Source organism: Oenanthe melanoleuca, chromosome 7, assembly GCF_029582105.1.
Source record: "Oenanthe melanoleuca isolate GR-GAL-2019-014 chromosome 7, OMel1.0, whole genome shotgun sequence".
In the NCBI taxonomy this organism is placed as follows: Eukaryota; Metazoa; Chordata; class Aves; order Passeriformes; family Muscicapidae; genus Oenanthe; species Oenanthe melanoleuca.
In genome coordinates, this window is record NC_079341.1 from 5,286,661 (window position 1) to 5,302,141 (window position 15,481).

The window sequence follows — 15,481 nt, forward strand, 5'->3', positions numbered from 1 at the left end:
TCTGAAGCCTATGTTTAAAAAATCTCTTTCACTGACTGAACAGGATGATTTGCTACACCTAAGTTTCATTCAGCTCAAGGGAGCAATTCACAAAAAAAAAAAAAAATTTACAGCATTAGTTCATATATACCTGAACTTTAAGAATTTATAAGTTACTAATAAGTAACTGAGGGTTCACTTTTTAGTATGAATCACAATGCTGAATCTCAAGACCAAGGAAGCTTTTGGAAAAAATAGTTTAGAGGCCAAGCATATTTACTTGTGGTCTGAAATTCTTGAATCTGGAAAGAATAAGTTCTGAAGTCATACAAGCCCATGACGACCTGCTGAAGAAGGCTCTTATCTTTCTTCAAATCACTGGCCTTGTTCCAACATTTTCTGGGGAGAATGCCTTTCTCAAGTGTATAAAAGTGGTACAGTCCAAGTGTTACCAATTCCTTTTCCTATACAGAAAACAAATTACTATAGCAAAAAAAGGTTTAGGAGTAGCCCTTGCTTTCAATGGTCATCTTTTGTGCTGGCAGACAGATCTTTTTAAACTATAAAAATAGTTTTGTGGTCAGCAACGGGACATTCTTCTTCTGCACTGTTTCTCACATGAGGCAAAACCCTCCCCCATGAATTAGACATTTGATCCAAACTGGCTCCATATGGGGCCAACTCAGCCCAGCCATCTGTGCTTCGTGTTCCAGGAATTACAAACACATTTTGTTTGCAATGGCACAAAAGGCCACCTGAGATAACTCGATATACAGTGGCAAGTGTTGAACTTACCAAGTGGTGGACACGGTCTTGCAGGCTCCAGAGGAAAAATTCCTTCTCTATCTTCCTTCCCAACAAACTTGGTTCACCAGGCTTTTGACAGTTTGTGCAGTGCATGGACACAGGTTGCCTTGAGGACCAGGCCTGATCTGCTCTTTGTGCTTTCCATGAGCAGGCTGAACCCTAAATAGTTCTGTGGTAGCTCAGCTGAAACCAGGAACAACAGAAATACAGCAAGAACAAAACAAGGAAACCCTTCCAGCCATGCCCAAATCAAACCAACACATGGATGAGTCCACATGGTTCCCCAACTTTTCCCTTGTGTGGTTTTTTCTGGGCTTGCCCAAGTTCTTGCAGGAAGTAGTTAAAAAGTAGTAGTGTAGTAAAAAAGGGATCACCTCAGGATTTGTGTGCCAGACACCACATGGAAGGACTCCCACAAAAACTGCCATGTCTAAAAGGCTCATGCTTAAAACTAACCCATCTGTGTCAGAAGCAGCTTCTTGCAGAGATGCCACACTCATTATATATTTATCAGTGATTACCTGTTTTCTAGATTTGGTTCACTAACACCACAGAACCACCACAGTGGAAATCTAGGATCTGAGGCATATGGACACATACAATGGTTTTGTATTTAAAAATATTAAAAACACAAAGTAAGTTATTTCTTAAACTTGAGTTTCTCAAGAATCCATCTTGAAAATAGGCATTGTTTTCTCACAAAAGGCTACAACAAAATCAAAATCTTAATTGAAATCAGAGCATTTGAATGTATTAGACTATAAATATTACAGAGTAGAACTCATAAATCTTGCATTCAACCTAATTCCTTTATAAATAAACTTCTTCATTATGGTACTAACTTATCAATTTAAAAACACTTCCATAGTTATAACATAAAATGCATAATTAGGAAAAATATAGATGTACTGTCTTACTTCCTTAGGACAATTTTATTCCAACACTTTTTTCCTCTGGACAGAGGAAGCTATTGTAACTGAGCACACAACAGCTCTTTCATAACCGAAAAAGTTACCAGCATGCACAGAAGTTGCACCAAGAACAGGGGCTCTATACAATGTCCAGAGCCTGTTGAGGAACACACAGCTTTTATACATCAGGGATTACAGAGCACAACCATCTGGTCAGCTTTCAGGCTAAATGAGCCCATGCTATCCTGCAAGGCCAATTTGCATGACTGATAAAAAAGGGACTATTATACATCTGTCTCAGTCATGTCTGATGTTATGGTTTTAGCAACATTCGCCTGTTCTAGGACTATTTCAAGTTTCATACTTTTACAATATGCTTATTTCTATGGGTACAATTGGCATCACTAAATACTATACAAATGCTTTTCTTGCTTTATTATGTAAAAATAAGATTTAAAGGATAATAGCACTAAACTGACATTTTTAACATTGTTTTTAATTCTTTCTTCCAACTTTTTACAAGATTCACTATCGCAAAAGGCAAAAGGTGAAGGATTAAAAGAAGTCTTCACATAAAAGCTCTAAGGATTGATATTTAATGAACTGTGAGATGTAAATCAATGCACAACAGCACAGTTAAAGCTTAAAATACTAGGATAACATTTATATTAAAAATAATTCACCTACAGATAATACAGTCTAGTGTTTATTGTATGTTATGGAAGGTACACTTGAATTTCAAAAATTTAAAACATATAAAAAGTGGTTAAGGGCTAACATTTTATCAATATATGATAAATGTGTAAGAATGTTTATTATACAGCAGGGTACAATGGTAGTGTTAATGCCAACAGGGCACCACAGAAGTTAGTTTAAAAAAAATTTCCACTATGCTTTATACAAACACCACCACTTGCAGTTGTTTAAGAGTATTGGGAGAGGATCACTGTCTGTAGGATAAGCAGTCCTATAACATTTTTAATGTTAGATAGTGTCATAGTATGTAGATTGATGAACGTTTCAAAATAAAACTAGAAATGCTGTAATTACTTCACAGAAATGCACATCCAATATTTGCTTTCAATAAGAACAATAGGTACAAGTTTATAACTCTCCCTATTTGAAATAATTTACACACAGATGAAAGCTACTCTATCTAAAATAATCACTACATACATTTTTCTTCTTGGAAATAAACAAGCAATTTTTGTTTTGCATGATCAATATCAAAAAACATATAGCAGAAGTAGTATTTTTAAAACATAACTGGTGCTCTAAAGTTAAAAAAAAAAAATAAAAAGGAAAGAATGAGAAAAAAAATTTCCATAAGTGTGCAACCTAAAATCAACCAAGCTTATATTGTAGTACAACCATATTAAGAAACCACTGTTTAGGAATACAACGTTATGGAAAAAGTTTGTAATTCACAAAACTGTTCATCAGGCCATAGAGTAAAATAGCTCCACAGTTTACAGATAAAACTGAGGCCACACAGATGCGTGCTATGTCTTATCTCCAGTGAGTAGATACTTAGGCAGAGGATGTAACACTTTGTTTGTAGACAGCATGGTATGCATTTCTCAGCAAGACATAAGGGAAACAAGACTCCAAGAGATCCATGGTCAGGAATGGAGACTCCTGCACAATCTGAAAAATACCAGAAACACAAGGTTTTGCAGAGCACCTTCTACTGATAATCTGTTTCATGTAGATCCTTCCAGTCTGCATCACACCACCACTCACCCATTTCACAGTGAAAATAAATTGCACCAAGTTTATATCAGTGTTTCTCCCTATATTTAAACTCACTGCTTCTCAAAGCAAGTATTTTGCTTTCCAATATAAATAGTCATCCTCCAAAAGATACTGAATACTGAGAGGAAATCCTCTGAGCAGAGACTCACTGCTTCTTAAACACATCCTATGTACTAAGCAAACAATGAAAATTATCTGAACAATGTGATACAATGTTCTAAGCAATAAAGGATGATGGCAATAATATGAGCATGTTAGGGGAATAAAAAAAAAATCCTGACATTAGAATGCCAGGGAGAACAACATAAAAATTATTTCCACTGGTTTGTGAGCTACAAATAAAACAAACAAATGCTCACCATGTCTAGTAATAGGTAAACAGATTCTCGGTTTCTTGTAGTAGTTTTGTCCGTCTCCTGGCCAATCTTCAGTAGACTGGATGATGCAAGCTATATAAAACGAGTATTTCAAAGCAATAAATAAAACAAAGCATTGATGAGCTTCTGCTATTTTGATACACAAAGCCAATGGATTCTGCATTGTACTAGTAATGACAAAGGAAAGCAAGTAATCCTGAGCACATGAACCATCACTGGGCTCCAGTCTCAATGCACCATATTGGCTTATTCCTAGTACTGTTTAATAAATTACACATGCTATTTTAAAATAAAAAGGGAATTAATTAATTGCAGAGAACTTTTTGTTGTGATCATTGGTTGACAATTATGAAGTCTCCTGAAATCAGTGACAGAAATCCCAGGGGATCAAGATCTCACTTCTGTTCTTCCCAATATACATTTCAACTTACTGCATTTTTGTAAGATTTAAGGTGATTAAAATTTTTATGGTTTGAAATTTCACCCATTTTCTAATAGAAGAAGTTTTGAAGAAATGTCAACAGTCAATGAATAATATTTTATCAATATACCTTCAGTATACACTCACTTCATGGTTACCAAACTGGGCCTGGATAAAAAAATATTCATTGTAGCTGTAGTTATAGTTAGCATCTGTATTTTAGCCAGTGGGATAGTGGTGTAAAATAGTGGTATGATTAAATATGGAGTAGAGACTAGACAATGTAGAGTGTTGCTAGTCTCTGTAAAAGGGGGAAATTATGCCTATTGATTTTTGTCATTTTTTCCTTTATAAATTCTCTGTATTCCTTACACATATATTTTGGAACTCTGTAGCCTATTATTGTATTCTAGCTAGTTTCCCCACTACTTCTCCATGCTTTTTCCCCAGGCAGAATGACAAAACATATTCCAGAGGTCCAAGCCCCAGGGGGGTAAAAGGCCCCTGTGCTATCGTGGTTCTTCCTGGCTACTGAGGTTGAGAACAACTCTTAGAGATAGATTTTCATAAACAAAGGACAGCTGGTACTAAGGGCAGGGCTCCAGAGGAGGGGCTTGACCTGGAGGGGGGAGGAATTGCATGACCACTTGTCCTCCTAATTGATGCTTTTTGTCAGTTATGCTCATTTGCTAAATTTATAAAAACTATATTCACCCCGTGTAGGTGGGCTTTTGTGGACATTCTTCCATAACTGCCTCTGGAGCTCCAATAAAGATCCACTTTTATATTACCTCCCATACCAATATTATCTCAAAAGTGAGTGTTGTTTCATTTCTAGGCTGAAAAAGGCAGTGCCATAAGCAACCCTATTATCCTAGTTTTAGAAGATATCCTAGAAACTTCTAACATGTACTTAGGTATTTACAAGCTCAGGATCACAGAATACAGTAAAATACTTAATTTGTAGGTGTCTTGATACAGCATGTTTTCATGCCTTGCAGAAATTTGGAAAAAAAACCCTTCCAACTTTCAGATGTACAATCATCATTTCGGCAATGGCAACATGCCTAAACCACATGTTTACCAGAAAAGGATTTTGAATTAAAATACTAACTTTAAAAATCTAACACAACATTCTTGAAAATGCTGTCATGAATCAATTTTTAATAAGAATTCAATATGCATACTTCAAAAGATACACAGTACATACTCATCAGCATTAAAGAACCTCCTAAGTTTTTTTTCATATTTAATTAACTTGGACAGGAAAGAAGATCATCTTCAGCAGTAATTTTCTTCTCAAGGGAAATATTATTCTTTCAGACTAGCAGTAAGTGTTAAGAAAGAAAGATTAACAAAATAGCTGAACCATCAAGTCATAGTCTGTGCAGTAAAAGCAGTGGTCTGAAAACAGTCCATAAACACTGAAAAAATGCAAACCTCATACCAAAAGCGTTTTTATCACATGAAACTATACTGGTTTTCTTCACTTGTCAAATGTATGCAACTTGATACAACCATTTCTCTTTCATGTTTAATATCCAGCAGTTGCATTAGACAAGGTCAATGGCCATAGGGATGTTTTTCTGTTTTACAAAATGCAATGAATTTCCACAAGTGAAAGATTCTTTTAAGAAAAAAAAAAAATTGTTTCTGTGAACTTCTAGTTATAGAAAGTTACCTAAAATAAAGAGGGAGGGGCTTTTTCTTTACACATTTTAATGCCAAACAGAAAAATCAAAACCCACTCAAAACCAATACTAATTTTTAAAAATTAAAATGATGCTGCTGGTTTTGCCTTTAGTTGCCTTCAAGTACTGGCTAATTGAGAGCCATTTAAAAATTTTTATCTCTACTCAGGTAGCACATCAATATGTATTTAAAACATGTCACCATGACCTAGAAACTTTTGATTTTTTTTCCTAAGCATCACTAAAGATTTCAGTAGCTTTCATCTTCAATCTACTCTGAAGCATTAAAAATTTTCTCTTCCCAACTACCCTTCTAACAGGCTGCTACCTGGCTTTCATGTTTAAGAAAGGCAGGCATGTTGAAAGGTACAACACAAAAGCCATTCTGAAGTGTCAGAGTTTTTCAGTTTTTCAACTAAGGCAACTAACTAAAAAAACCTAACTAAAGTATCCACTATATCATGGGAAAAAGTCAGCTAGACAGAATTTTGATTTTATATGCATTGCACAATTTTTTTCCCACTCATGGGCCACACAATGTGAGAAATAGTATGTGCTAAAATACTAAAGATTGTACTGAAAAAGAAAAAATATGACACTTGCACTGATTTACTCCTCTAACTTTCCAACATCACACACCAGTCTTTATAAAGAAGGACTGCAAAATTTAATCTGTTTATAGGCTTGTATATAGAAGCATATAGAAAACATTATTTTCTCTTGTGCACCAAAAGCAGATTTCTATGAAATCAGTTGCATTGCATCCCAAACCAACAGTACATTTTAACAAGTAGGAATAAAGTTATACATACAGCCAAAAATTCTTTAAGACGGTCCTCAATGCTTCCCTTGTGGATGGTGAATAATGCTGCAGCAATCTGATTGATAGCTTTTGCCAAGCAGTGAATGTTGTTGCAATGCCCTAAATAAAAACATACCCAAATCACCTTAGCACCAAAAGACAGTATTCTTTGGAAAATACAACCAAAGACTAAAGAGATTTGTGACAATGAAAGAACTTTTAGCATCTTACACAATGGGAGCAAGATACTTTTTTACACTGAACTTGCTATCAGTAAGTCACAGAAGTACAGCTCTCCCTTCCAGTTCCTAATGGTCACAACAGCCTGAGAAGCAACCTGGGGCTTTCAGAAATAAGGGATATATTGGAACTTTATTTGGTTTCTACAAAACTTGAGAGTTTTAACAGTTGACTAGGCCAAAAAGACAGGATTTTCACAAGCTAATTGATTATTTATTTATCCCTCTGTGTAAATGAACAACTCATGCCCTTTGAGACAGTATTCCTCAAAGAGATCAACAGGTACTCAAGAACAAACTTGTTCCATTGCTGATTTTCATACATCTTGCCTAAAACTGACCCAGGCTTCAGAGTCCTGGAAGGTGGTTAAATGACACCAGTTTTCACATAGAGCAGAAGAACTGCTCCTAGTAAACCTGATATTTCTTCCAGGCAAATCAAATATACCACTTTACAACAAAATCAATATACACCTGGGCAAGTATCTTAAGCAAATGTGAGCATATGAAAAGGAGGTGGTCTTTAAAGGAGTTAACAAGTATCCAAGCATTCAAGCATGCTGATTCTTAACTTATTTTTTGATCATTGGTGAGCAATGAGCTCATCTTTTCATTCAGTCATTTACCATTACTCCAAGTTTATGCTTGAATAGTGAGATCAGCTGGACATCACTACACATGAGAAAAATCAATTTTTTCCCCATGCATACCACTATTGTTACTTAAAATTACTTTTAGCTGTCATTTTATTGCCCAGTTTACTCAGTATCATACCTCTGCAGCTCCTCTAATATCTTCAACAACTTCATATGATATATAAATTTTCTCATCTCACTCTTCAGCCCCCCAATCCAGGTGGTCTGTGAATATGCTGACTAGTAGGTCCCAGTGAAGATCCCTGAGGAGCTCCTTCAGCAGGGCCCCCAGATTTGATATTCCAACTTTGTCTCCTATTTTTATGTGAACATCAGTCAAGAAAATCTATTCTGCTTCTGATTCAAATATGTATTTGTCTTTGAAGAGGTTTGTTTTATTCAAGAGACTTCATTTTTATGTCTCAGGCTGTAAGGGAATTGTTGATGCAATAGAACTGTTGTCTTCCAACTCACAATAGTTTTCAAGTATTTAGAAAAGAACTAGGGCTCTTGAAGATTAGTATTCTATTCTACCCTCTAGTTAACAAGTCAGACTTCTAGTCTGGTGTTTGACTAGCAGCTCAGATTCTGTACTGGAAGTAAAGGTCTGTTAGACTTTGAGCCTTTATCTGGAACTAGTGACAGAAACAGACTTGATCTTGAAGCAGACAGAGGAATACAGACACTGCTACAGCTGTCCAAGAACTTGTCTGTATTTGGGAGATATCTCTTGCCAGATTAGAAAGCTGAAACTCCTTCAAATCTGTGACTCGTTGATGGATTAATTCAGGATTTATCCAGGGAATTTACTTCATAAAGCAGAATTTATTAAGTTCACATTCTGGAAATACCATTTATATTAAGTGTTTCAAGCCAGATGTTCTACAATAACGGTAGAACACAAGACAAAGTGGTATTATGCAAGGAAGGCAGGAATGACAAAGTCTATTCTGTTTGTTCAGTTATTTTTGTAGAGCAAACATATTTTATTTTGTATACCTTTTGCTAGATTTTCCTCTTAATAAAACAGCCCACTCAGTAAAAAATATGTAATACACAGGCCACATCTGACAGAACCTAATGGGCTTATTTGAGTGCAAGATGTAACTTCTCTCCAGTCAGAGTTTCATGTCATTTATGAACTGTACTTTAAGAGCTCGCTTTGAAAGAAGGCTTTGCCTGACTTCATCTTAAGAGTTTTCTAATGTAAGTGAAATCACATAAACTGGAATATATCAGCTACATGACATAACACAGGCAGAAGATTATCTGCTTATTTTCAGAAGATAATTATAGAAGGTAATACAGAATAATTATCTGTTGTTTCAGCCAGCTAAAAACATGATGACTAAGAGGGTCTTGGGAAGAGAGGAAGTTAGAGGAAGGCAAACCCACCTGAGCTTTAACCTGCTGGAGAACTTCTAGGTAGCTTGACATATTCTTAATTTGCAGAGGGGTAAATGTGAAAATATAATGACCAGTAAAACTTTTAGTACTGCCCCCCTGCCAAGCCATACAGGTTTTGAGACTCTAGAGTTGGTAAGATCCATTTGAAGGAGAAATTGGTAGCAGGAAATGCTCCCAGAGGATTTATTTTACAAAACTATAACAAGGCAATTTTTAAGAGATGGGATCTTACATACACATAAACAAGTTCATTTGGACTGAGTAAAGACAGTCAACCTGACTGTCTTCAAACAAGGAAGTTTCTACCTGTGCACCTCACCAATCACATTGGATATTCCCTGCTCTCACCTATATTCCAAGATTTTTATTCAAGTATCATGACTTGGAAAAAGCTTGCAAAAAGCAACAGAAATACTACAAATGCACAAATAACAGGAAACAGCTCTGCAGGTTACAGATTGTTCTCCCCACTCAGCAGAAGTTTTTAACTTGAAAATTCTTTAATTTTCAAATCAATACTCAAGTTTTGCTCATATATCAGATTTATCTAACATTTTTCACAACTGGAGAAATCTGCATTATCTGTCTTAAAAAGAAACTAGAATCAACAGATCCCTAATAATTCAAAACTGAAGAAAAAGCTGATTAATCTCACGTGAAACAACAATCCTGGGTCTCTAAAAAACGTGATTTGCATACTGCATTAAGTGATACAGGAAGGTTTCCAAATTTTTGGTATTTTCCTGGTACTTTAAATATTCAGAAGCCAGTTTACACTTACTTTGGGAGTTACAATTTTGGGCAAATTAAAAATAATGGAAGTTTAAAAACTGACTAGAGAAAATATGCATCCCAGTGAATGGAAGCAGTATAAACATGGTCTTATATGTGAGTCATGTTACATATTACAAAGGAAATAGCTTGAACAGCCAAAAGGTGAGTTTTGTATGTGTTGGAACAGTACTGTCTGTCTTTTTTTAACTTAAAAAGAGAAAGAAAACTGTGGATTACATGGAAAGAATTTTGTTGAGGCGAAGATTATTTCTTTAAAATTAGAAAGTTGAAGTATTGTGTAGAAAATAATTCTGTTCACCACTTACACTTTCCAGATTCTGTTTTCAAAACTTTATGCTTGGCAATACGAACAGCATATTAAATACAGAAAGGACACCTTGTATGACTGGCCCAAGGCCAATGTAAAGATTACTAAAACATTAATACTTTCTAGAATATATTACATTAGATAGTAAGTGTCACATTAATTAATGCAGAATGTGTGCTTGAACAACTCCACATCAGGACAAGATTGCCCCCTGCAGTGTCTGAACTGTTCTGAAAATTTCAAATACAAAACTAATTTTTCATAGAAAGTTCTCAGTGTTAAGTAAATGCTTTCTAAAGTACTTTCAGAAGAACTTGCCTGGATTAAGGCTGACAGATTTTAAAATTTGTCCACTATAAAATATAATTAAATATTAAAGGCAAATGTATTCAAGTAGTCACCACCAGAACTATTGTGAAGACAGCATTCCCAGCAAATACTGAGCTGACTCTACATTACCTTCAATGGCAGGGCTGTACTGAGACATCACATTGCTAGCCAAGGTGGGCAAGGAGACAGCCACGAAGACCATTAGAAGGCAAGCAATTTTATATTCTTCTTCTGGACTAATGTTTTCTAAAAATAAAAATAATAAAGTTCTTTAATTAAAGAATTCATCTTAAAATATTTCCTTTCAGCTGCAGGTAGGTTAGAATGTAAACTGTTTGACCAAATAGAAATTTAAAGCAAAATCCAACAAAATCGATGTTTGTGTTGTGAAAAGAGGAATATTAATGTCAGTCCTGACAAAAGAGAGTAGAGCTGCAAAATGTCCAGTCTGTTATCTAGGAGAACAAAAAGAAACCATGCTATTATTTCTAACAATTTAGTTACTAAGTCTTTAATATGATGAGAAGAATAGTAATCTTTCCATGCTGGTGTAAACCCAGTTATTGCTGTAAGGTAAGAAGAGCTTCTCTTGCACTCTCCCTTTGGTAAATGAGCAGGTGGTGATGGTGCACTTATGTCAATCCACACTAAAACCTTGTGCCTACAAGAATAGCAGCATCATCAGCCTAAGATCAGTTTAAAAAAAGTCAACAATTGGTGACATACAGAATTTATCTCTATGAAAACTGAATAAAAGCAAAATATTTCAAATTCCAGAGATAACAATCAAAATATAAGATCATATACATAAGAGAATATACAGAAATTCTCTTTGTTGACCTAGCTTAAACATTTCATTGCTGTACCACAATGAAAAATATCATGATGAAAATAATCTATTTAAAATGCCATTTTAGATATCAGGTACCTAACAAAAATACACTTCTGTATATTATACATATAATTTAGATAGAAAAATACACTTTGGGTTGCTTTTTTCCTAAGTGCACAAAGAAATTGTGCTTGGACTTAAATTCTAATACTGAAATGCCCCTCTGTATTTTCCCCTCTCAAAATAACTACTATTGAAGTAAGAAAAAAAAAAACTTAGATAGCATTTAAAATATTTATGGTCTCATTTAACATTAGCTATCCACAACTTACAGGGAGAAAAAAGTAATGAAATGCCCAGTAAGGAAAATAGGAAAAAAAAGTTGAAGATCATGAAAAACTACTTAGGAGCCTTAATTCATGTCTTTAAACATGCCACAGTAAACATGTTAACACTTGTAGGACACACTGGTAACAAAATATTGTGAAATTCATGAGCTGCATTCAGCTCTTCATGCTTACTTGGCTGACAGATTTGTTACACATCTGTGCAACAGAACTGATCAAGTTGTTCACAAGAACTCTTACTGTCATTGCTCCTAAATTACAGAATTCCTTCTACATTTACCTGTTATCTTTCTTTAGGTCAGCATATCCATTCATGCATATTTGAAAAGATTCTCATCCTAACACAAATAAACAGCAGGCAAAAGTAATTCATCCTCTTATGCCATTTATTGAAGGAATACAAAGAAGATATACAAGTTGCCTCCCAGCACTTTCAACACTTCTTTTCTCTTTCTACCATTTATATTTTTGAAGTTGGAACTTCTTACCTGATTTTTGGGAAGACAGTGCTACAACCAAGGCAGGATCAATCTCACAAGGCAGTCCAGCAGCTGATGACAGTTCATATACATTCATTGCCACCTGAGGACCAGAAGAAAGACAACAAAGAATGCTTTCATGTAAAGATGATGAAGCACAGTTTTTGCTGTGATGTTTAAAATGAGTTTGAGGCACTAAGGAATTTCAGAGATTTGGCAAATATTAATCAGAGTCTGTAGATTTTGTTTGTTTCTAACCTCCACTGAGCAGCTGCATCTGTACTTTGTGCACCAGATGGCAATTTTGTTGTGTCAAGCCAAACAAAACTCATATACTTTCTCACATTACCTACAAAGCAACCCTGACTTCCATTAGCTGTCCAGGAGCCATGTGATGTGCCAACAAGGGTTTTTGGATGGAAACATACTCTCATTCAGAAGAAAGGTACCTTATTTAAGCTGATAACTTTTTTTTCCTGAAGTCCTTGAAATATTTCATTTTACCAGTTGTACTGTGTGAAGCAGCTCAGCATTCCTTCCCTTTGTCATGTTTTAATACTTGATAAATCTCATTCTTAAATCTATGAAAGTTCTCCAATGTGATCACAGGCAGATAGAGTGCTTATTCTACCAGTTGGTTGTAAGGTTGGTAGTTAGGAGGCTGCAGATCCACAATTATTAAGCTCCAAAACTACTCTATCAACCTTTCAGGCAAACATTACCTTCATGTCAGTCTCTCTTGGAATGTGATCTTTGAAGTCCTCAATGGAACTTACAAGGAAAGGAATGTGGTAGGATAAGACCTAAGAGATACAAATACATACAAAATGAGAAAAATTACTTCCCATGTTATTTATCAGTTAGACACTACCATTATTTTACTGGGCTTATTTTCTTTTTTAATGGGTTTTTATTTTATGCATTTGTATTTGTTTGTAGTTTAAAGACATTAAAGAAGTGAAATAAAAGCCTTTAAAATGAGTAAACACTGAAAACATGATCTAAACTAAATTTGATGTTTTAATGTAACAATTCTCTGAACAGTACTCAAAAAACAGATTCCCTCACCCCAAGTTGCAATCTGAAGTTCAGTTCCAATTGAGTATTGCCATTTTACACTCATGTTGTCAACCTTTTAAGAACTAGCATTCCTGAACAGTTAAGCTTCAAATATACTATCATTCCATTAATCTAAATAGTTAAATGAAAATTATTAAGAATATATTCAGTTCTTTCTTACATCTCTAAGTGCTTCCTGTGCCAATGACCGAAAAGACAAGATAACACCAATAATTGTCATCCTCTTCAAAACACTGTCAACAGCTGAAAAGAGAACAATGGACAAAGCATTGAGGTTTACAAGCTCAATTCTTCAAATAAGAGAAACAAAATATTTAACAAAATATTGAAAACAGCAAGGTACTGAAACAAAGCCACTCCTTAAAAGAGCCAAAATCACCAGTGCTAAAGCAGGTTTTTATAGCTGAATCCACAATGGGATTTTCAGTAGAAGACTATCAAATTTACCACTTCCTGGAATGAAACCTAGTATATACACAGCTGACAGTACTGGATGCTAGCACTGGGTCTGTGCTTTCTTGAGGACAAAAATGTCTCTTTATTGTAATTATTTTTTGTTTCACATTCCTAAGCTATGTACCAGGCTTCCATACTACTGCTGCTACAGCTACCTATTATCATCCCTGCAATGATGCTCAAAACTCATCACTAATATAACACTAAAATAACACTGAAGTCTCACTTTGTACATAAGAAGACTGGAAAAGTTTGAAATGATCCATTAGTTTATATGAGCTCACGTACATTTTGCTGCTTATGAATATTCAATACAGACAAATTAATTTTTCCCACTTTCTTTACAAAGACAAATCTAAAAACTAACTCTGTATCTTTAGTAGGATCTTGTTGGATACCCACATGATAATCTTTTAAAGAGTGCTGCCATCTGGTCTGGCTTGTCAAAGCTGGTCCTCATTTGTGTTAGAACTTCAACGTTCTCCACCACAAGTTTCTATAAAGAAGCAAAGATTCAGTCAGCTATAGATTTCAGCATGTTAACTGGATAAATGCCTGATTTAGGACATTTCAACTTGGCAGAAAAGCAACTAATCCCATGGAATACACATGCATCCACTGTGTTCTTAATGGGACTACAATATCAATATTATCATCAGTCACTACTATACACATAAGCAGGCTCTGAATCAAAAAGCAGAGGATTAGATACCCCTTAGAATATGAATTTTGTATTGAGCAATGTGTACCACATCTTAAAGCAAAGGAATGTAACTCCATAAAAGATCCTTGTGCCACTCAGATTTTTAGAAGAAAAGTATACATAATACAATAAAAATATAAATTCAGAAAGTAATCCATTATTTTAGATTGCTGCTTTCACTAATTATGCTGAAATTTAATGTTGATAAAATTGAAAATGGAATCAAGAGTGGAAATCAGATTGTTAAACCTTGGTGCAGTTTACTTGAAGTTTTCTTCCACTATAATACAAAAAAGCAAAGACATACCTCCAAGTCCTAACACCTTACCAAGTGCAGTAGTTTTTCATTTCAGTTTGGCCAAAAGAAAATGTGTCTGTTTCTAATTTTTAACAGCTCTCATATATGCAACTTGTAAAATTAGAGTATATGTAATAGCTTTCCTGAAATCATTCTCCAAATATTTATCAGATTAAAATTTAAATTATAGAGATTGCATAATCACATCTCTAAAATATAAGATCCAAATTTCCTGCTAGCTGAGGAACTTAGGCTGTGCCAAGCTGTATTTTTAAACTCTCTTCAAGCAAAAAATAGGTAGTTTATTCTTATAAAAATATTTTTGCAGTCTCAATGCTAAGTATCCTATTCCCAAAAGGGAAAAGTGATTCAGTCTCTTTATGTAGAGGACAATCAACAGCTAAGAAAATGTAGACCTTGTGTTCTTCTAAACACTGAAGTGTTTTTTCTTCTGTTTAAAGAAGACTTCAATTAATATTTTGCATACTAAATGAAATCAATGTAAAAAAGAACTGAAGGATAGAGGGAGAAACAAAAATATTCTGAATTGAGAGTGGTCTTCCAAAGTGATTATTAATAGTTTTATTTTTCAAATAGGTGCATTCCAATCCACCTTAATTTCCAGAGGAGGCAGCAGGAAAAATTAATATTAATCAAATATGTAGGCCGCTAAAAGTTTGGAACACAATATATATATTTCATAAAATCTAAGAGGCATGCCTGCAGGAACCTACTGCTAAGAATGCCTTTTGATGTCTAAACTTTTTATATACTTTTCATACATTTGTAGCTTTGTAGATTTCCCCCTAGATTTTAGAACAATAAGCTAA

General features: G+C 34.7%; 1 protein-coding gene across 2 annotated transcripts in view; it reads right to left on the bottom strand.

Annotated features, from left to right (window-relative positions):
- Positions 1–2,172: 2,172 nt before the first annotated feature.
- NCKAP1 (NCK associated protein 1) overlaps positions 2,173–15,481 on the bottom strand; it is a 54,511-nt gene continuing 41,202 nt past the window's right edge. For both annotated transcript variants that reach the window (XM_056496137.1, XM_056496136.1), the window contains exons 24-31: positions 14,053–14,146; positions 13,355–13,437; positions 12,837–12,917; positions 12,124–12,217; positions 10,586–10,702; positions 6,754–6,863; positions 3,812–3,901; positions 2,173–3,344 (exon numbers count right to left, since the gene is read on the bottom strand). In XM_056496137.1, the coding sequence (XP_056352112.1) occupies positions 3,228–3,344; positions 3,812–3,901; positions 6,754–6,863; positions 10,586–10,702; positions 12,124–12,217; positions 12,837–12,917; positions 13,355–13,437; positions 14,053–14,146 (786 nt within the window). In that variant the 3' untranslated portion in view covers positions 2,173–3,227. The remainder of the gene's footprint in view (positions 3,345–3,811; positions 3,902–6,753; positions 6,864–10,585; positions 10,703–12,123; positions 12,218–12,836; positions 12,918–13,354; positions 13,438–14,052; positions 14,147–15,481) is intronic.